Here is a 21,321-nt window from a genome sequence, read left to right on the forward strand (position 1 = left end):
CTTACTGATAAATAAAATGATACATAGTCTTAATGTAGAATGATTAATTAATGATTGTACTGCAAACCGTTTTGCGAACACAATAATAAAGCTAATAGTATAACATGAATTTCATTATCAGCGTTTTTTTCTTCAAATGTAAAGCTACACGGGTGTAACTTTTGTAACTGTATTTCAGAGATTCATGCACATTTAACTCCAATATAAACATATGTGGTACCATAAACAATTGCCAGATAACACAAAAACATGATGTAGGTGAACTGCTTGAGCAGCATCATAGTCTATAAATGTATTTTGACTTTGGCCTTTATGATAACATGATAATATTTGTCCCATTGTAAAACAAACAATGGTCACTCAGAACCAGAGGCTTTACTAATAAGTCCAAATGCAATACTCGTCAAATCTCTGAAGTGGAATGCAAAAAGAAAAGCAAGATTTACTCGATGTCAATTTCTTTGTTTTGAATAACACGATGATTCGGAGAGTACGCTTGCTCCTATATGACGTTGATGTAGGAGCAAGCATACACTCCGCAACGTCGCGTTATTCAAAACAAGAAGTTGACATCCATAAATCTCGCTTTTCTTACAAGATTGGTCCGTTTGGGGCCCCTTATTTCTCCAAAACGTCAGATATAAAAACCACTCAAACAAAGCATTTGTTCGAATGTGTCGTGGAGCCACTGATAATGACATTTCTACCTGTAAAATGTTACGTGAAACGTGAACACATTTTGTTGCTACGGAAATCAAGGGCAGATACTTCAAAGGGAGCTAACTCCGAATGACACAATACATTGCAGAATTGGAGCCGAGGTTCGGTGCCAGACGGAGGCTGAACCCCACTTATTACAACCTCACCATCAAGGTGCCTACATTTTGGGACAATGTGGTGTACATGCAACCATGTTTCAGCAACAAAGATGATTGTACGATTTTCATCTCGGTATTTTTTTATTGTACGTAAGTATTGCAAACGCTTTGCAACGATGCCTTTTCTTTCCATTAAAACCTTACGATTTGACTGCGTTTTTCGCCACCTAAACCCCATGTTGGTTTCATACACAAATTTGATTTCGATTGTCTGAGAAAGCTTGACAGAAGAAGCTGGAGCTTGTATGGATAGTCTGATGTTGCTCAGAGACATCTCGTGGTGCCTCATTGTTTCAGACGCCTGGCATTTTACACAAGGCTTGAACTTCACGAGGCATACACTTTCAACTGATTTGCACTTCTCTTGATGGGTTAAAAGAAGCAACCATTTGATTTTCGAGGTTGGGAAGTGGTATTTCCTGAAGTATTTGTATTATGTTGGACAATGTTTCAAATACTGTTCTCAAGCCAAAATCGAACTCCACTTCTCTGAAATGGTTCCTCCCTACTGACGTACTATATAACACAGGCATCACACTAACTTATTCGTTGTTTGATTTAATGTTATCATCAACCTTGTTTCCTTTCATAGATCTTTAGATCTGACGCTCAGGCCCAACAAATCAGACCACAGGGTACCTAGACAGTCCAGGACCCACAGCTTGACAAGGGACCACACGTAATCCATCACAGGGACCAGACACTTGACATCACAGGGACACTTGGCATCACAGGGACCAGTCAGCCCAGGGAACACAGCCTGCCCGAGGACCCCAGGCGACCCACTGACTCACGGACAGTACAGTGACCACAGTCAGTATATGGAGCACAACCAACCCAGAGACCATTACAGTCCAGGAACCACGGCCAGAATAGAGATCACAGACAGTGCAGAGACCACAGACAGTACAGAGACCACGGCCGGTACGGAGGCCGCAGTCAGTACAGAGACCACAGCCAGTACAGAGATCACAGGCAGTACAGGAACCACAGCCAGTACAGATATCACAGACAGTGTAGAGATCACAGACAGTGGAGAGACCACAGGCAGTACAGAGATCACAGCCAGTACAGAGGCCACATGCAGTAGAGAGATCACAGCCAGTACAGAGATCACAGACAGTAGAGAGACCACAGCCAGTACAGAGACCTCAGCCCGTACAGAGATCACAGGAAGCACAGGAACCACAGCCCGTACAGAGACCACAGGCAGTACAAGAACTACAGCCAGTACAGGAGCCACAGCCATCCCAAGGACCACATCCTATACATTATCTTTGGAGCACAACCAACCCAGAGAGTCCAGAAACCACAGGCAGTACAGAGATCACAGACAGTACAGAGACCACATGCAGTAGAGAGATCACAGCCAGTACAGAGATCACAGCCAGTATAGAAACCACAGCCCGTAAAAAGACCACAGCCCGTACAGAGATCACAGGAAGCACAGGAACCACAGCCCGTACAAAGATCACAGCCAGTACAGGAACCACAGCCAGTACAGACAGCACAGCCAGTACAGAGAGCACAGCCAGTACAGGGACCACAGCCATCCCAAAGGACCACATCCTATACATTATCGTTTTGACTGACAATTGTGGCATGTTGCTTTAAATGATAGGTGTTTCTAGTATTGTCATCTAGACAAATGAACTACAGCATAGATAGGAATTCAGTCGGATTAGAGGTAAATAATTATCAATACAGAAAAATTGTTCTCTGCATAATTGCATCTAAGATAGATATAAACAGGTCTAAAATTAAAATTCTGTTTGTCTGGACGAAAAACATTCTAGATTCAAAATAGGAACGCATGTAGAAATCTATCAAGCTGTAATCACATTTACATAAAGGGAGTACACCAAACGTCCTCTCCCAAGGAAAATATCGTCTTTACAGTCAGGGCCATGCTAGATCTTGTGGCTGGCTCCATGGACTGACTATAAATATCGAGACGATATTTTCCTTGGGAGAGGAGAATGTAACAGTGTGTAAATAAATGTCATTTTGATATGTTAAACTTTATTATTTTAAGCTTAGGTATAAACCAACTTTATCATTTCTGAACAGGTCTGTGTTAACACTAACATTTGCACTGATTCATTAACTCACTGGTAAGCTAGTTGCAGCAGGTAGCTGGGGATGTGTTGTTAAGTAATTTGTGTCATGTCCAATCTCTGCATTGGCCTGTTGACAAGGTTTCTATAGTTTGATGGATTTCACCCTCTTGTTATATTTAAAGCTTTGTACTGCCTTTCACCTGTTGCAGTCCACATTTTTCTCTGTACGAGCACAGCCCAACACCAGCACATTACGGGGTAAGTTAACTTAGATCGTTTTATATCAAATTTGAACAAAATAAGCCTTAGTACCAAGCTATGCGGACCGGGACGTGCTTTCTGTTGACGGGGGAGTATGTAGCAGGGCGTGGAGTCATCCCAAAGATGACATCTTTACCTTGTCAGCATGCTGACGGGGTTAAACTCTTTGGTCATGTGGACAAGGCGTCCGACTTCGGATCAGAAGGTCCGTTGTTCGAACCCCAGCACGGGACTCGTAAATTTGGTGGGTAGACATGTGCCGCTTCAGACTACCATTAGTGGTAAACGTCGTGTCACAGATAAGACATTTGTATGCTTTAACACCTGAGTGAGTTCGAGAGCGTGCCTTCAACACCCCACTGGAGACAAATGATCGGAAACATGTGTTACATCGGTATGGTGTCTCTCCTGTGTGAGATCGGATGTGTTGTTTGAGGTGACTGGATTTCTTGAAGCAGCGCCAACAGTAATGACACCTGTAGGGTCTGTCCACAGAACCGGACTCAACCAAGTACTGGTTGAACACGTTGTTGTTTCGAGGCGGTTGCTGGATTAACCTTGTGTCTGTAATGAATATTGGTTCTTGAAGAGGTATTTCAGGTAAAGATACATCCTGTCGTACCCGTCGTAACGACCTTGTTCGAGGACGTCGGTCAGGAGTATCTCGGAAGTGAGAATGGATGTGGGATTTCCGATGGGCTGAGGTGCGGAATTTCTTGTCACAATGAGGGCAGACAAAAGGCTTAGCCCCTGTGTGTAGGCGGACATGAACTTTGAGAGTCCCTTGGGTGGAGAAGACCTCCCACATATGTGAAATACATAGCATTCATATTTCAGTGCAATGCATCGTTTTCAGAAGAGGTAAATTGTCCTATTTAAGACACAATAAACCAATAACATTGATTTAGATGTCCTTTATGTGTGCGGAACGCGTATTTGTGTAACACAGTTATTTCCCTTTATCTTGCCTCTAATCATACCTCATGCTATTTTGACCACACAACGATTTATCCTGAGGTAAACCTTTGCAAGAGTTATCTCCCCCTGTTCAATTTAATTTGAATATGCTGGTTCATTGGACATGGATTGAATATGTTCATCATCAGTGTGACCACATTTTGCTCGTATCACATAGTAAGTCAAAAGTAATGAGCCACTCCATTTTTCATTATTTTCATCTAAATAGATGGAACTTCCGATAACTGCATGCTTCCGAGTTTCGATCGTTTGGTTGGGTATCGACTGTGTTGTAATTAAGTCTGTTTTCAAACATATCTGCCTTGAAATGAAACATTCAGGTATTTACAGTATTGACATGTTTCTGATTAGTGTTGTAATGATCACGCTCACTTTATTTGCTGAAAGTTGTATAAATGTAAGTGCCGTGTAAACTTTGGGCGTGTCCAAGTTGCATTGTCATAGGGAAATAGGGTTTCGTGAATATTGTATCATGTTATTCAAAGTGATATGCTCAAGCACACTAACTTTTTGATTATATTTCTCAAGTTTATACTTGTACTTTAATCAGAAATATGATATTATCTTGAGTATATTTTATTGTCAGTTTATTGAAATTCCCTGTCACTCGCGTGTGAAGTAGAACAGTCTTCCAAGAATTGGCTGGCAGGTAGAATTGCCCACATGATGGTTTTGACCATACAAGTTGTTTTATCTTGTTTGAGGTTGCTTTAAAGCAGATCATTGTTGTTTCTGTACAGAGTATAAAGTATAAATATTTCCAGAGTTGAAGAGAATATATCTAGATCATTGTGTAAAAAGTTTATATATAAGGATTGCGATAATGGCATTGACTGATTTATATTTACGTACCCTTCAGTTAGTTCTGAGTGTTGCATTGTTGGTTTAATGTGACTCAAAATATCTTTCTTTATGTTTCAGAATACGCTTTGCATTTCTGTATTGTAACATCGAACACTCTACGCAACGTAAAACAATACAGAACGTATAGTCTGGCAGAAAATGTTTCAGGACGGTGTTTGGTAACTATAAGTACTATCCGTTTCCAATTTGGTATGAGGCTTTAAAACTCGTCTACGAATGAGGATTTTAATTGTCATAATTTATCACTCGATAATAAGAAAGTTGTCTATAAGAGTTGTGATTATTTCAAGTCACAACAACACCTCACATGTCAAGGGTGTTGAGCTGCTTACCGGAACAGCCACCCGGTCATGCAAATAGGCAGGTCACATGTCACATTCTTACATTATGCTCGGCAGGTCATGTCACATGACTTCAAGTACGTGCAATTCACACGTGAAGTTCACACTTCTACACATAGAGAAATGTCCACATCCAATTTGGCGGCTGACACAAAAAAGACATTTTTAGAAAAATCTATAATTAGTTCAAACGAGAAAGTGAAAGGGACCGTCCATTTGTAGCTCATGAAAAGTATTTCAAACGGACCCAACATGCTTTGAATTTCTCAAAGAGACTTAGAATTCTGCATGCTGGCTCACACAAAGGATTCTGCCTGGGTTGTGATTTGGTATTTAAATCTAAGTCCACCGACAGGAGAGACTACCATACGGAAATGAACGGGGCTTTACACAGTATATAGAAGAACAGCTTAGCACAGCCCTTCCAGAAACGTCCTTGGTAGTCATGGACAATGTTCCATACCACAGTTGCCGTGAATTCGACAATCAGTGTCCAACATCCCATTGTCGTAGAGCAGAAATCATTGAATGGCTTGACAAAAACAATAATATCGTAAGACCTGACAAAGCAACAAAACCAGTGTTGTATGAGCTTGATACAGCACAAACCACCACCTTCATATGCCATCGACAATATGTTGAAGAACGATGGTCACGAGGTTCAACGACTATCGCCATACCATTGCGATTTGAATCCAATTGAACTGAGATGGAGGGATATCAAGAGGAAGGTATCACGCTACAACGCGACATTCAAGTTATCTCACGTTGAAAAAAGTGTACACACGGCAGTTGGGGAGATTGATATCAGTCGGCGGGAAGCCTATGCCAAACATGTATTGGCAGTTGAAAATGAGTAATAGGAAACTAGATGGTATTAGAGAAGAGACCGCCCCACCAATCTTAATACATCTTGCAGATGAATCAGATACTGACCTGTCCGAAGAAGAGATGCTTTGTAATTGAACTATCTTGAAAAATTCGAGGAAAACGAGTAAGTGATCAACCCCCCAAAATACAAATCAAAGACCCACTTCAGTAATGTGTACATGCATAGTTTCACAGAAATATGATTAATGGACTGTGAATAATGTCTAGACAATAAACCTGTCCCTAACTACTTCCAAGCTCAAAATATTTTCATGGAAACTAAACAGACAAAATTCTCCGTTATTTACATGTGCATGAAAAGACATCGCGATAGCAGTTTGAAAACATCGTATAAATTATGTGACATATTTGATTTTGAGATGACCCCTTCTGCCCTACACCGGTATTGACACCGTTAACTAATGCAAAATGCACGTGCTAGAGGTCATGTGACATGACCTGCCGAGCATAATGTAAGAATGTGACATGTGATCTGTCTACTTGCATGACCGGGTCGCTGCTCCGGTAAGCCCTTGACATGTGAGGCGTTGTGACTTGAAATAATCACAACTCTTATAGACAACTTTCTTATTATCGAGTGATAAATTATGACAATTAAAATCCTCAATCGTAGACGAATTTTAAAGCCTCATACCAAATTGGAAACGGATAGTACTTATAGTTTTAAAGTAAAGTTACCAAACACCGTCCTGAAACATTTTCTGCCAGACTGTATTAGATGAGCTCATGGCTGGGTTGTCTATTCTATTCAAAGCAGGATATGATGTACATACCCTGTGGTAACATATATAATTTCACGAAGACAAGAAAATATGTCGGTTCCTGGCGATTCTGATTCGGCAACATCACTGACAAACATACTTGAAATCTATGCCATGTATTGACTCTTACTGTTGAGGGGGAGGATTCTCAGATCTCAGACTAATCGAGTGTGAAATTCCTATATAAAAACTAATTTTAGAAGACCAAAAACAATTCTTGTTACTATCGAAATCTTTTTTTTTTCATTGATAAATCAATATTTTTATTGAGTTTCTAGCTTTAGTTCATATTAATACTGAAATACCTTTAGACAAAACACACTGAATAATACAAGTAAAGAATTTACGTTAAGGAGAACTTTACCGACATACATGTATTACTTTTTACAAAGGGTGCCTCAGGGGGCGTCACTTGTCAAAGAAAAGCCTTGGTGACTTGCTATTGTTATTACTTAATTAGATTTAGGACACAGTTTTCTACAAAACCATACTGAATTTAGCAATTTCTTGACATTTTGATATTTCTATTCAACCTCCTTATGGAAAGTTTCTTTTGGCGTTTAGAGTAGGTTTGCAGTTCGGTAAAGTCGTGTCTCAAATACTCTAGTGATAAAATCAATCGGCCGTCTTCATCCTTCGGCTGCTTCTGATGACAACAATGACCACAGTGATGAGAAGCACAATGATGACGAGTCCAGCACCTCCGGCAGCAGCGACGATGATAACAAGCTCATTGGACCAAGCGTCGGGTGGCTGTAGAGCAGGACACAGAACCAAACACAGCTGTATTACATGAATATAATGTCAAATTCATGTTTATCATCATGTATTTCAACCTGATTATAGAAAAAAACATTGATAAAAATTGATAGGTATTGATAAAATACCTCTGTCCGTCAGTGATGTGAATGGTAATTTAGGTGGACATAAAACAACATATTTCTACTGGATTTACTTTTATTGATCACATCAAACATAGTTGACTAACCTGAGTTGTTGGTTTGCATGAGTGAAATGGCTTCGCTAGTCCAGGGGCGAGATCAAACACACACTGACCGGTGTTGCTGGCGAGGTCGACAGCGATGATGTATACAAGCGCCTTACAACAGTCGCTCCTGCAGGAAAACAAACTTTTTCCAAAATTCATTTTTACAACGTGGAGTCACTTCGTTAGTGGGAGTATTTCTTTAAGTGAGAACTTGCCACTGGCGACAAGTGAACGTATTGACTGCTACTGAAAATATCTTTATACCTGTGACACAATCTTGACAAAAAACAATCCTTCTTATCCATGTGAAAGAAACTGACAATTACTGGGTTTTGACATGCTTACGTGATAGTAGCAGATATGGTGTCGTTGTAACCAAGAGTGAAATTGTCGTGTTGGAACGATCCTGTTGTATTAATAGAAGCGGTCACTTGGTAGAGTCCGAACCCATCGTCCTGGATTTCAGCAGTCCCTGACCACGTGTACTGGCTACACACACAAGGGTCAAGCATTGTGACGTCACAAGTACCTGTCACCGTGGTGACGTTGCAGGACGGGGCGGTGTCATCTTCTTCCTGAAAATACAGGTATCTTTCTTCCCACACCCACAACATACGTCATTATTCTGTCGCGCGTACACTCATAGAAATCTGTGCATGTACTGACAATGATCTGTTAGTGAGTGACAATTGTCCATAGGCCCTTGCACTAAGAAACATCTGTTGGTCATGACGTAGACAAACCGTCCCTGTAGGTGTGACACTTACCCTGACCACACGCTCTTCTGTGGGGACAATTACAACGCCAAACTGGAACTCGTCCCCAGTAGCGGCAGATGCAGACGCAGAAACGGTCACAGTACTGGTGAGAGTGTGAGAAGTGACATTAGTACTGGACATGCTACTTCAAAGAATAAAAACCATAACTACGCCCTAACTGTGTAAATACTGAAGTGTAATTGCACTTTATATCAATGTTGACTATCAAGAAAAACACAATTCAGTTTCTTTACATTGAAACAAACACCACGTGAATCCCTCTGTCAAACAGGTTCATAGACATACGCTGCATATTTTTAATTGACGCTTTACATTGGCCTCTGATGATGTCACGTGATGCAGGACACGTTCCTAATCAACCTCACTGCTGACCTACCATTGGCTTGTCGTATTCTGATATTGTCACGTGGTGTAGGGCATGTGCCCGGTCAACCGACTGTTGAACTACCATTGGGATGACTGGTCTCAGTCTAGGATTGTCACGTGGTGTAGAACATGTACCTGATCAGACCTGCTACCGGTCCAGCGTGCAGTGTGAACTCTCCAGATGCATTCTGACCAGGCTGGAGCATGTACTCCACTGATGTGTTTGTCGATGCAAAGTTCTGATCGTCTCTGACAGTGACAGTAACATTGGATCCAGCATCACCCTTGTTGACAACCAGGAATGGTAGTGCCACCTGTTCGTTGATGTACAGACTTCCTGTAACAAGACAAAGAATCGTGTTGTTCGGGCGGTTGTTGTAACATCAACATAAGTGACAAATTTCAAAGATATACCATTTATTGTCTCTCACCGTTGAGGGGAAGGATTCTCAGATCGATGCTGACAGGAACAATTCTTCTTGCCCGAAGACGCAGAAATTGGTTTCCCTCCTTATCAGTGCCTGCTATTGATATTTGGAATGCCTGCATCATAACAGAAGGCGTCATCATATTTGAACTGAGACTGTTGTTAGTGAGTGTTTAAGGCGTTTCAGCTTAATGGGAGAGAAAAACTAGATGTTATACCAGTGTCGGGCATTTTCCTGTGAAACCTGCAAACAAAGGTTTGGTGGTTACAAACTTAGAAATATAAATAGAATTCGAACCCACGATTACAGGTTTCTGGTACACTCAAGGATAACACACTGCACAGCAAAGTGTGCTGCCATGGACAAGTGTGCCCACTGAATATGTAGCCACGAAGCAGCAAATACTCCTTCCCAAGCTGATTATGCGTCATGATCATGTCATGATGCGTGCATCATTCATAAAGATCACATACTGTGCCCAGGGCTTTGTGATAAGATAAGATAATGATTTATCATGAAATGGCAAATTCTTTGGAGGAGCACCGAGGGACATGGGTGTCAAAGCTGTCCAGTACATGTCTGTCATGTATAAAATATTCAAGTGTCAATTGGTCCAGATTTTTACCTTCACAGGCAGTGAGAATGTGGTCCTGTAGACCAATGCATCAGTTCTTGAAGCCACCTGTATCAGTCCGCCATGTCTTGCCAGCTCAACTCCCTCAGTGTCAGTTAAGATAACCTTGTCTACTGTGTTAACATCATTTGCCGAAGGAATGACAAGGATGACTGTGGCATTTTCACCTGTTAAAAGGCAGAGTTTCCAATTAACAATAGTACTGATAGTACTGATAGTACTGATTTACAGAATAGTTAGAGTTGCATGTAAATGAAACAGGAGACTACTTAACAACACAATTATACTTTGTGTCAGCTTCCATCAGTGTTAATACAGCACTGAGGCACTGGGGATAGGAAACATTTCAAGTTAAGATACTGACAGGATATTGTACCCGTGTTGTACAATGGGCAGGTTGCAGGGAAGTGTATGAGACTTGGGAGGTCTGTCATGTCACTGTGGTGCTTGACCACTCACAAACCTGCTATAGGTCGTCCGCTGATCTCATACTCAAAGCCAGAGTTAGGATCCAGTTTCACAAAGGTAACAGTTATGTCCAGGGTACTCTGACCAGTCACCTCCACCTGCCACGTGTTGGAACCCTGGCGGGCTAGTCTCCACGCACCTCTTGATGGGTTCTGAAAACGTCAGTGTAACGATACTTTACATTCCTCACAATGAGAAGCGTTTTGAAACCGGCATTATTGTATAACTTGAAATAGTTTGTAAGTTTGACTGATCCTGGTATATAGCAAGAATTGAAAACAACTGATAAGAATTCATGTGATCTTTTAGTTTCACATTTCATTCTGTCATATTATTGTGGGTTTAGATTAAGACTTAGTTTCGGAATCGATATAATTTTGAAAATAACAAACAATCCCACTTTAACTAAAAATGAGACCCAGGGAGACCAGAGATTCAGAGGAAATCTAGACTTGCTTCATTTAAGGATTTATCACTGCAGAGAGGGCCTGGCATTAGGCAAAATAACCCACTTATTTTGAGTTGATAGATAAGTTCAGTTATTGGTCATAGCATGAATTACCACAGTGTGAACACAGCCTGTACTTCGTCCAGTATTGAGCTGCAAGAAAAAATACACACCTCAATCTTGACCAGAAGTATTCCATCTCCAAGATCGGACACAGTTACGTTGGACGTAGCCTCGGTGTCTGAAATGACAATGGAGGATATCCGGAGCAGTTTTGACAACAGTGATGTGTACATGTATTCTGATCCAGACAATGATTCCATCACTGTTAACATACCAAAGGTTTCTGATGGCTGACATTTACGACCATTTCACAATACCGGAACTTTGAACATGCAACATGTATCAGTTTGCTGCCTGAACATTCTTGTACTATCCTCAACCTGCAGACGAGGGGTTTATCTTTTCTATATGTATGACATGGGAAATGTGATGGAGAGTTGTGTTTTATTTTACGGACGTTTAATACACCTATCTGTGTTACAGACTCGTGTTTGCATTTCTGTTTTCAGGGGGATTTGTGTAAAGTAACCAGTCGATACCACGTGGTGTCGATGAGCTCGAGGGTACAACAATGTAATTCAGCTGTACTTACTGTCAGGTGTATACAGCTTATACACGGGGGTGGTTCTGTTCAGAGTTATAATCTTGACAGTTGCTTGGCGGATGGTCTGGTCCACAGGAAAGGTGACATTCTCGTGAGAAGCTGATAGTGATGTTTTGACGATAGTGACAGAAGACGTTGTAACTGATTCCTGAAACAATAGCTGAATTGGTGAAACAAGACTAAATTCCCCTTTGTGACATGATCTGTATGTTTTTGACAGTCAGTTTAAACATATTTTTATTATTATATATTACAGACATTAGTATAGCATAGTGCGGGGGAATGTGTACAGTCACTTCATGCTCACGTCTGATTGTACCTTTATAATCTCAGCAACCTTGGCGATGCCTGCCTTGCTTGTGACGTAGACGGAGCCTCCTGTAGCTGTGGCAAGTCTCCTGTATAAATCCTCACCGTTCGTGGAACGTCTTATCCGGTGGGTTCTGTTGTGTGTTCTGTTATTACCATCTTCTGTAATAGTATCACATAGACGATGGCAAATCTTACATATTACAACATTCTTTGACATATTCTGACATACTGAATCGTGATGTAGTCGGAATCGTACAGTGGCTTAATGTTTCATCACATTTATTGAACGATGTTTTACATAATGAGTGTTTACTGCTCGGTACTAAAGTATAAAGTACTATAAAGAACTTCTGAAGGATCTAAATTATACATATTGAGCACCTGTCGACCGCTTCCGCCGACCACAATCACCGGTTAATATGAACTCCAGTTGAATGTTTTTCAAGACTGCCAGCGACAATACTGTGGCTCCCAAATGTGCATCTTTAGCCGAGGCATCCGAGAAGAAGTATACTTTGGAGTTGTCATCGCAAACAACCAGAGCTGAAAAATATTATCCATGTATTGCAGTTTCAAACGATATTGATTTTTATACAATTGTCGGAGGCAAACCCTGGTGCTGAAGCATGTTTGACATTTGAACAAAAACTTAATTTATTCAGTTACATGCCATTATTTACCAAACCAGGAGATCTTGAGATCACATTGGTACAACTCCATTAAATGCAGTTCCAGGCATATTCAAAAATGGTCCAAAGAGTGAGCTGGATTCTTGATATGAATACTTAACGCATTATTGATGCACGTAATTGATATCTCTTGAGAATAGACATCGTATCTTGCATGAAGTCACCAGTTACAGTCACTTATTCCTGTTAGATTCCACATTCACTGAACTGAATGTCACTAACATCGTAATCATTTAACCTTTTAAGCTCCAAGTAACCAACCTCTTCATCACAAGGACGTGATGTATTTTTGTTATCATCCTGACAGCGTTATGACCTCACCGTTTATGAGTCCACTCATAGCATATTCTGGACAATCGCCGCCACCAGAGACCGAGATCGCGTCCAGATATCGCAGGGCATCATTCCCGTCAGCAGTCGTGTAAATCATGTTTAATGACACTGTTCAATAATCACACGTTTATAACACATATTTATTCACAAAAGGTTCCACGTTAAATGTTTTAAATAATATTCACTGAATATGATGTTAGGATTTTGTGGAAATATAGTAACGCCTCATGCTTACCCGGGTCATTGAAGAGGGAGAAAATGAAGTTTGCTGGTTGTTCTAACGTTCCAATCTTACTCAATATGATATCCCGAGTAACAGACTTAACTCCTGCGATGTCATTGCTCATGGAACCAGTATAGTCTATGACGAATACAAGCGAGGTTCCAGATTTCAGTTGCAGTAACTCGTTGAACTTGTTTGTCCCGATGATGCCTCTGATTCCGTATTCTGGGCAGAACCAAAGTGTCAAGGAATTATACATTTTTAGCATGGTGAAATAAAGACAATATAAAAGCGCTCCTGTTGCAAAGGTTTCTACAAATGAGCTGTTTTACCTTCATCACCAAAGAAGTAAGTGGTGTGTTCAATGGCTGCCTGTGCTGCCAGCTGGTGGAGGTGACTGTGGGAGGACAGGGACACGAGAGTGGAGTCTTTGTTGATGCCCCCCAGGGCTGCCACTGATGAACTGCTCTCGTCCCACGGGCCACCATGACTGCACTTGCCCGTTCTGAAGACACTGGGGTCCTCTAAAAATATAGTTGTAATTTGAAGTGTACTACTTTAAAGGGTGTTTGAGTATGCAAAAATTCCACATCGTATCTCAATGTACACACAGAAGAAGTAAAGTTTATTCACACGTGAAGTAAAGTACCGCTTTTGAATGGAGAGGAGACGCCCTCAAGTAGAATCAATAAGGCAAGCATGGAATTGGTCTGATTAACTTGTCCATACACTTCGATACAATTTGGTGTCTTGATTAATCAGCCCTGAATAGAAGCAATTTGTTGTTAAATGTGAAACTTACTGTAAGGTTTTGTAACATCTTGTCCGCTTCTATAACCACTTGTCAGAATGAAGCCGTCCACAATCATATTTCCTTCACACTTTATGTCCAGCTGCTCACTGTAACAATGACACTTTGACATTTGTTAATGTGTCAGCTTTGATAACAGCCGACAGTCATGCGATTCTGGTGTTGTCAGCATTACGTATGTTTGATTGACATTTAGAAAGAGCTCATGAGTGATATAAAAAGGTAAGTGAGATTTACATGGGCAAGAAAATCTTGAATTATTCACAAAAATACACATGACCTTCTTTAGAAGTACCTAAGTTGTGGACAGACCTGTTTGCCCAGCCCACTCCTCTCATATTCGATTTACGTGTCGGATGCTCCCTCTTTGTCTTTGTCAGTTTTAACTGTTCTTCGTGTTTCCTCTATAATATCGAAATTGAATGATAGTTTTGCTGAAAGAGGAAGTTCTAAGGTAATGCTAACAATCACCCATGGATGGTGACGCAGCTGCACATTTACTGGATCTTTGGGCTCCTTTCGCAACCTTTACTATGGTTAACCTAACTCACATTTTTTTCATAACGCACTAAGGTTGCGTTAGTGAGGTACGACCACCTTCGTGATTTGTGGAAGGAAACTCAGAACAATGACTTCTCGATTGCCTATTAACAGGTTCTCATCCTATACTTTGATTACAAAACTGTAATTACATCTTACATCCGTGATGCAGTGGAAGTGGGACACCCATGTAGGTATAAATAATTCATATCAAATAAAATCAGCCATCGGTTACACCTATGTCAGTTGAGCTTTGAAAAGGGCATTGTACGACGACGTGCAATCCGTATTTATGAGATATTTATTAAGAGTATTGAATATCCTCCATTTTGTATCTCTTATTATGTAACAATCACTTTCAATGACCGTTGATTATCATTTACAAATTTACGTTATAGAAGATACGGTGTTGTTAGAAATAATGTAAATACTATGTTGTGTTAATAAACAGTGGTATTATATCACTGGTAGATAAATTGAGTTACTGAGGTTGTTAGTGTCTGTATTTGCAAAGTGAGTTAACGTAAAGATGGTCCTAAGTATGGTATTCTATCTATAATTGCTGGCGATGAACAGCCAGTATTTCAATGGCATCAAATGTAACGTGTTATCTTTCTAAAGAGCAGATTTCAATATTTAAAATGGTTTAGTTAGTGGTAGATATTTCATATATTTAACATGACATCATATCGCTGAGGATACGTTACATTTTATTACTAATAATGATAATAGGCTATTCACATAGCGCATATATCCATGTCCGTGACATGCTCAAAGAGCAAATGAAAAGTCACTATATACAAGTAAAGAAGAGAAATTGTTTGGAATCACTGATGAAAAGCTAATTTGTAGAAGTATGTCTTTAGTTTGCTCCTGAACAAGGAGAAATCAGTACGGAGGCGGAGATACTGTGCCATTCTACAGCAGGAAAGTAGAAGGTTCGGCGTCCATGTAAGATTGATCGTACTTTGGGGACCGCAATGATGGAGAAGGCAAATATGGAGTGAGGATATTGGAGAGGCAGATCGGAGCAGAGCCAGAGAGACCACGAAACATAATGCATAAGACTTTGAATTCGTTGTTCAACTAGTAGCCAATGGAGTGATTGAAGAACAAGCCTGATATATTCATATTTCCTTGTTCGTGTGACAATCCGCGCAGCGGTGTTGTGAACTTGCTGCAACGCTGTAATTGAGATTTAGAGGCACCGACCAATAAACTGTTGCAGTAGTCTAATTTCAAGACAAGAGATAGTGTAAGCGCAGCTGCTGAGTCTCTGACTTTCTCAGAGAAACTGATAGACGATCCATCAAACTGGAAAGAACTGACCTCACACTGACGTCTGTGCTTGGCTTTCCCGACAATACTACACTTACTTTTAGCACTCTTGAGTTTTTACATATTTCTGAACATCCATTGCTTCACCTCATCACAACACTGACCAAGATCCTTGGGAAAAGATCTGTGAATAGTCAGCATATCGATGGCAGCCGAGCAGGTGGTTATCGATGATAGATCCCAGTTACTTGATGTAAAGGGAGAAAAGAACTGGTCCGAGGACAGACCCTGGGGTACCACAGGTGTGACCTAGATATTGCGTGAATAGTGACCATTTATGACAACAGACCGGTATCTGTCAGGTAAGTAGGACTTGAACCATTTAAGAGCAGTTCCCACTATCTGAAATTCACTTCTCAGTCTGTCAATAGTATCAAAGGTCTAGCAGAGTCAAGAGGCCAACCTTGTTGTCGTCGACACCCAGCCTTAAGTCATTCGAGACCTTGAGCAAAGCAGTCTCTGTGCTATGGTTGGATCGATAGGCAAATTGGAAGTTGTCCAAGAGATTGTTCCTGCACAGGTGTTCGGATAGCCTTTCAGCCACAGACTTTTCGATCGAACGAAAGGTTTGAGACAGCCTGTAGTTGCCCAGCATGTCAGGATCAAGGTGAGACTTCTTAAGTAAAGGTTTTACCACTGCTGATTTGAAGACCGACGGCATCTCTCCCTGTCTAAGACTATGTCAGTCACAACTGGAAGGACATCAAAGTTGCTCAAGACCAATGATGTCGGTATGGGGTCGAGTGCGCATGAAGTTGGCTTTGCGTTCCTAATGAACTTCAGAATGTCAGAGGTGGTGAACTCTCTGAAAGTAGTGAGGCTCCCACGGAGGTCACTGGGGTTTACAACTTTGTCTTCCTGTTGTTTGGTATTATGCTGACCAAAGTGCCTATCCATTGTGTTGCTTGCGTCAGACATAGAGGGGCGAACTTTGGAGATCTTGTCTGTGAAAAAGTCCAGGAACACATCTGGTAAGGCATCAGAACTGTGGTTCAATGGTAACGGGGATGACGAATCCTTACTCAAAAGATGAGGCATCAGCTTGTGGAGTGCTCTTGGGTCGGATGTGCATGCCTCGATTCTTACGTTTAGAGATGCATGTTTAGAGTGTGCAATGGTATCCTGGTTCCTGGCAGCGCAATATATCTGCCTGTGGATTTTCAAGCACCACTGGTCTGGAGCGTGTTGTACATTTAGAGCCTATAAATGATGAACACTCATCAAAGAAACGAGAGAATGAGAGGTTGTTCTTTTTAGGCGATGGCGGTCTATATAAAGATGCAATGTTTGTTGAAGTTTTTCCAGTTGTCAACAAGAAGCCAAGAGTTTCAAATGAGAAAACAGATTCTACATTCAGCCAAAATGAGAAAACATATTCTACATTCAGCCAAATGAGGAAAGAGATTCTACATTCAGCCAAACGTGGAAACAGATTCTACATTCAGCACTTTGACATTGAAATGAGATGCATGGAGAATTGCGATGTGTGGCCTGGAGGAGTCATGGCCGCTATTTTCGACTCACCACCACACGGAGGGAGCCATGTTTCCGTGAGGAAGTATGTCAGTGCTCCTGTCACTTATCAAATCCACGATATCATCACACGTGTTACACGCAGAACGAATGTTAGCAGGCATACTTTTGGGGATAGCTTGGGAGATAGAATGTATACCGGGATTTCTAGGCCCATGATTGGTTGGTGAACGATATGAATCACCAATGATAAAGTTGATTGGTCTTGGTTTTGTTCTGCCCCCTCTTCTACCTCGTCTGAAAAGGCGACGTGGTTGATAAGTGCATCAAGTAACATGAGGAGATTACAGACACAGTCTCTATTAGTTCTTTGTTTGATGTAAAGTAACTCATCTTTGGTGTAGATAATCCTATTACAACTTGCCGTACCACAGCTTGTGCAGTGAACTGAGCAACAATAGCTGTTGGACATTGTATTGACAACCAGGTCACAGCTTCAAGCCAGTCACTCATTCCTGGAAAAACTCCACTTTCTACTATAAAGCAAGTTATTCATACACCCTGTCCTATTAACCTGTTTCAGGAATGGATGGCCCAACTGTTTGAAAGTGTAACACTTCACAATCACGGTGCCATGAAATCCGATTTATTCTAAGCCAACCGGTTTCAAAACACAAAACTTTCAAAATGTTTACTTAGGTGCTGCATGAACTGTGCTTCGTTCCAAGAGCAAAAATATTATAACTGTCTGGCACACGTACCCACCGTTTTTCAAGCAAAACTTTCACAACGTTTACTTAGGTGCTGCATAAAGTTTGATTCGTTCCATGAAAGAGTATCCGATAACTGTCTTGCAAGTTTTATACGTACCCACAGGATAGACAGGTGTCCATTGCCAGCGGTGCTTGACCTAGGAGAGGTTTGTTTCGTATTCCTAAAACAAATAACGATGATAATATACAATAAATTTTGTAATGACACAATACACGTTTCCATATTGTATATTATGCATCTCGTTCCTAACGTGTGGGAAAGTTCAAGATTGGTGAGAGGTGTGATGAATTCGTCTTTGGTGGGAAGTAAAATAGACAAACGTTATGAATAACAACTTCTTTATTACGATACAGATTGTACTGTTCCTTGCCAATAAAGAAATTGTCTATATTCCGAAGTTTTCTTGTGAGAAAAAAGCAACACAATTCTATGCAGCTTCAGAAAACGAATAAGGCTTTCAATAACCGTCCCTAGATTATGTCAGTTGTTACGCTTAATTATTTGACAAAGGTGACAAAGGTACAACTGTATAATAAATCCCCCATGAACCAGCAAAATATAACACTGACAAGGCTGAAATATTCAATAATATGTATTGACCAAAGAACAAGACACAAAGATTCACAATAGCGGTTCTAGTACAAAGCAGCTGAGTCACATCTAAGTAATGGGTCACATATATAATATCAACACACCAAAGTCTTGATTTTCAGTGGGAAATAGTTATACTAAATGTTACACAGCGAGTGGCCAGGCACAGACGTGTCAATCTTGAATGGACGTCAGACGTTGGCAACCAGACGAAGGAGCAGACAGACGTAGATAGTCCGATTGATGAACACAACTCCCTATACTCCGGATGTAAGTCTGCCAGCCCTTATAAATACAGTCAGAGATTCTTGAACATTCGAGGACAGTGCGACCGTTAACTTAGAACTTTCTCGATCGGCCTGGTGTTTACCAACAGTCAAACCAAATATTCATGTACAGAAGATTGCCTGAAAGTGGGGTGCAACTCTAAAAGCACTAGCCTAAAAGGCAAAATACTGTTGCCACTGAACATGTAAGATGCGAAATGTGATCCATAATAACTATCACCTATGTGGTTGATCACTTTTAGACTGTCACATAGCGATCGACATTTGTCTTCAGACACTTTGTATAGATTCCCTGATAATTCTGCATGAGTTTACTGTAACGATTGTCATAATAGTACATCTCATTGAGTGAGTGAGTGGGTGATAGGTGAGTGGGTGAGTGAGTGAGTGGGTGAGTAGGTGAGTAGGTGAGTGAATGACTGAGTGAGTGCGGTCTTACACCGCTTTTAGCAACATTCCAGCAATACCAAGGCGAGAGACACGAGAAATTTGTTTTACACATTGTACCCATGTGGGGAATCCATGTGCGGAGTCTTCGGCATGACGAGCGAAATCTTGAACCACCAGGCTACTCCAGCCCACATTCCACTGAAACATATGTACCTCGTATTGATACTTGACAGAAACGGGGTAGCACAGGTATGGCGCTAGTACGTATATCCCGTATGCTTCATCAAATGTTCAAACCATGCTGAGCCCTATGGGATGTTAAGAACCTGGCATGTATTACATATACTGAGCCCCAAATGAAACGCAAATCCGACTGTAGATGTCCTTAAAGACAGGTCACAATTTCAAGTGTCAGTCTCAAATTAGTCAGTAACGCGTATGTCCTCCTATCAGTGGTACAGACTGGGCAGTCCATGCGTGTATGAGTCTGCGATCCGCTCGTTACGTCGACGGAACACATGCTGTCAGCCATCAATTTGCAAAGAACTCATCCTCAGTCAAGAAGACGCCACCGCTGATGATGTTTTGCCCATGAAGATGCTATTGTGATACTTGGCCCTACGTATGGACGTCTACAGTTAATGCCTCGCTCTCGACTGGCGTCGCTTGACGGTCTTGACGGACACTGGTCCTCCTCTCCCTCTGATGACAGGTATTGTTCTTTTGCTGGCTGGGTCCGATTTAACCGAGCGTGAGTTGGTGTTGTCACCCTTGACCTCCCGGTTCGATGGAGGTCAGCTGCAGCAATGTCCCCGCATATTGGTAGCGTCCTGCAATTCTTGTGATCGTGCTCACGTGACACCAGGGACTTTCATTCACAGAAAGAATGTTTCTAGGTTGGGGAGGGGGTGGACTTCTTTATGTATGATACATCTCAATGAAAACTCACGTGCATCGGCAATAACCGTGACTGTACTTGCATCATGATTCATGGTTATTTTGGCTGCTTTGGTGCGAATGGTACCGTAAGTACCATTAATGTATGCCATTACGCCATGTGCACACTCACAACGTACAAGTATTGTTAATGATAACATATTAAAGGTCACATTTGAAAGTTTTGACATGAAAATGTACTTGCGCTTTTATGGGATTTAGCATATATATGACGGAATTAGTTAAACATAGCTCAGCCTCTGTTCCATTTGAGATTTATAAATAGTGTAACTGTAGTGTAAGACGACTATCATCAATTCATTATTACATGAGATATATGTACAAAGTAGGTTATATCGAATGACCTAAAGTCACATATGAAAATCCGGTCACAACATACATATCCTACAGTTACAGTCTTTGCTTTTACTTCCGTGGTGTAAAATTTGTCATTGGTCACGTGTGCGCACATATATCATTAACAGGCATTAACAATGTAACACAACACTTAAGTCCTGGATTGTGTAAATAGAATGAAGGGTGGATACGCACCCGTCGACCTCCCGCCAGGTTAAGTTACTTCCCGATTCAAAGTGATACATAACCTGTAATGGTATGTGCACATGGCGATCAAATTTCTCAGTGACACGTGGCGTTATAAATAACTGGTGGGCCAAGTCATGGCGACACAATAACTGAAAGTGAGACTTACCGAGGGAGTAGTATGGAACAGCTCCGTTGAACTCAACCCAGTTTGTATTACTGTAGAACATTTGCATGATGTGCAGAAACTGCCCTATCAAAATCCTGGC

At 41.1% G+C, this 21,321-nt stretch overlaps 2 protein-coding genes across 2 annotated transcripts in view; one reads left to right on the forward strand and one right to left on the reverse strand.

Moving 5' to 3' along the window:
* Positions 1 to 1,699: 1,699 nt before the first annotated feature.
* On the forward strand, positions 1,700 to 2,236 carry LOC137272153 (uncharacterized). The gene has a single exon (XM_067804506.1). The coding sequence runs from the start codon at positions 1,700 to 1,702 to the stop codon at positions 2,234 to 2,236; it is 537 nt and encodes a 178-aa protein (XP_067660607.1).
* Positions 2,237 to 7,248: 5,012 nt separating this feature from the next.
* The window catches only part of LOC137274678 (von Willebrand factor A domain-containing protein 7-like), a 16,087-nt gene continuing 2,014 nt past the window's right edge, over positions 7,249 to 21,321 (reverse strand). The window contains exons 3-20 of the mRNA XM_067808013.1: positions 21,222 to 21,321; positions 18,402 to 18,465; positions 14,172 to 14,269; positions 13,702 to 13,893; positions 13,382 to 13,594; positions 13,135 to 13,254; positions 12,506 to 12,667; positions 12,132 to 12,283; positions 11,801 to 11,960; positions 11,319 to 11,386; positions 10,693 to 10,849; positions 10,221 to 10,396; positions 9,599 to 9,710; positions 9,303 to 9,504; positions 8,790 to 8,883; positions 8,368 to 8,597; positions 8,023 to 8,149; positions 7,249 to 7,787 (exon numbers count right to left, since the gene is read on the reverse strand). The exon at positions 21,222 to 21,321 is cut by the window's right edge and continues 74 nt beyond it. Coding sequence (XP_067664114.1) covers positions 7,650 to 7,787; positions 8,023 to 8,149; positions 8,368 to 8,597; positions 8,790 to 8,883; positions 9,303 to 9,504; positions 9,599 to 9,710; positions 10,221 to 10,396; positions 10,693 to 10,849; positions 11,319 to 11,386; positions 11,801 to 11,960; positions 12,132 to 12,283; positions 12,506 to 12,667; positions 13,135 to 13,254; positions 13,382 to 13,594; positions 13,702 to 13,893; positions 14,172 to 14,269; positions 18,402 to 18,465; positions 21,222 to 21,321 — 2,565 coding nt within the window. The 3' untranslated portion in view covers positions 7,249 to 7,649. The remainder of the gene's footprint in view (positions 7,788 to 8,022; positions 8,150 to 8,367; positions 8,598 to 8,789; positions 8,884 to 9,302; positions 9,505 to 9,598; positions 9,711 to 10,220; positions 10,397 to 10,692; positions 10,850 to 11,318; positions 11,387 to 11,800; positions 11,961 to 12,131; positions 12,284 to 12,505; positions 12,668 to 13,134; positions 13,255 to 13,381; positions 13,595 to 13,701; positions 13,894 to 14,171; positions 14,270 to 18,401; positions 18,466 to 21,221) is intronic.

Source organism: Haliotis asinina, chromosome 2, assembly GCF_037392515.1.
Source record: "Haliotis asinina isolate JCU_RB_2024 chromosome 2, JCU_Hal_asi_v2, whole genome shotgun sequence".
Taxonomy (NCBI): domain Eukaryota; kingdom Metazoa; phylum Mollusca; class Gastropoda; order Lepetellida; family Haliotidae; genus Haliotis; species Haliotis asinina.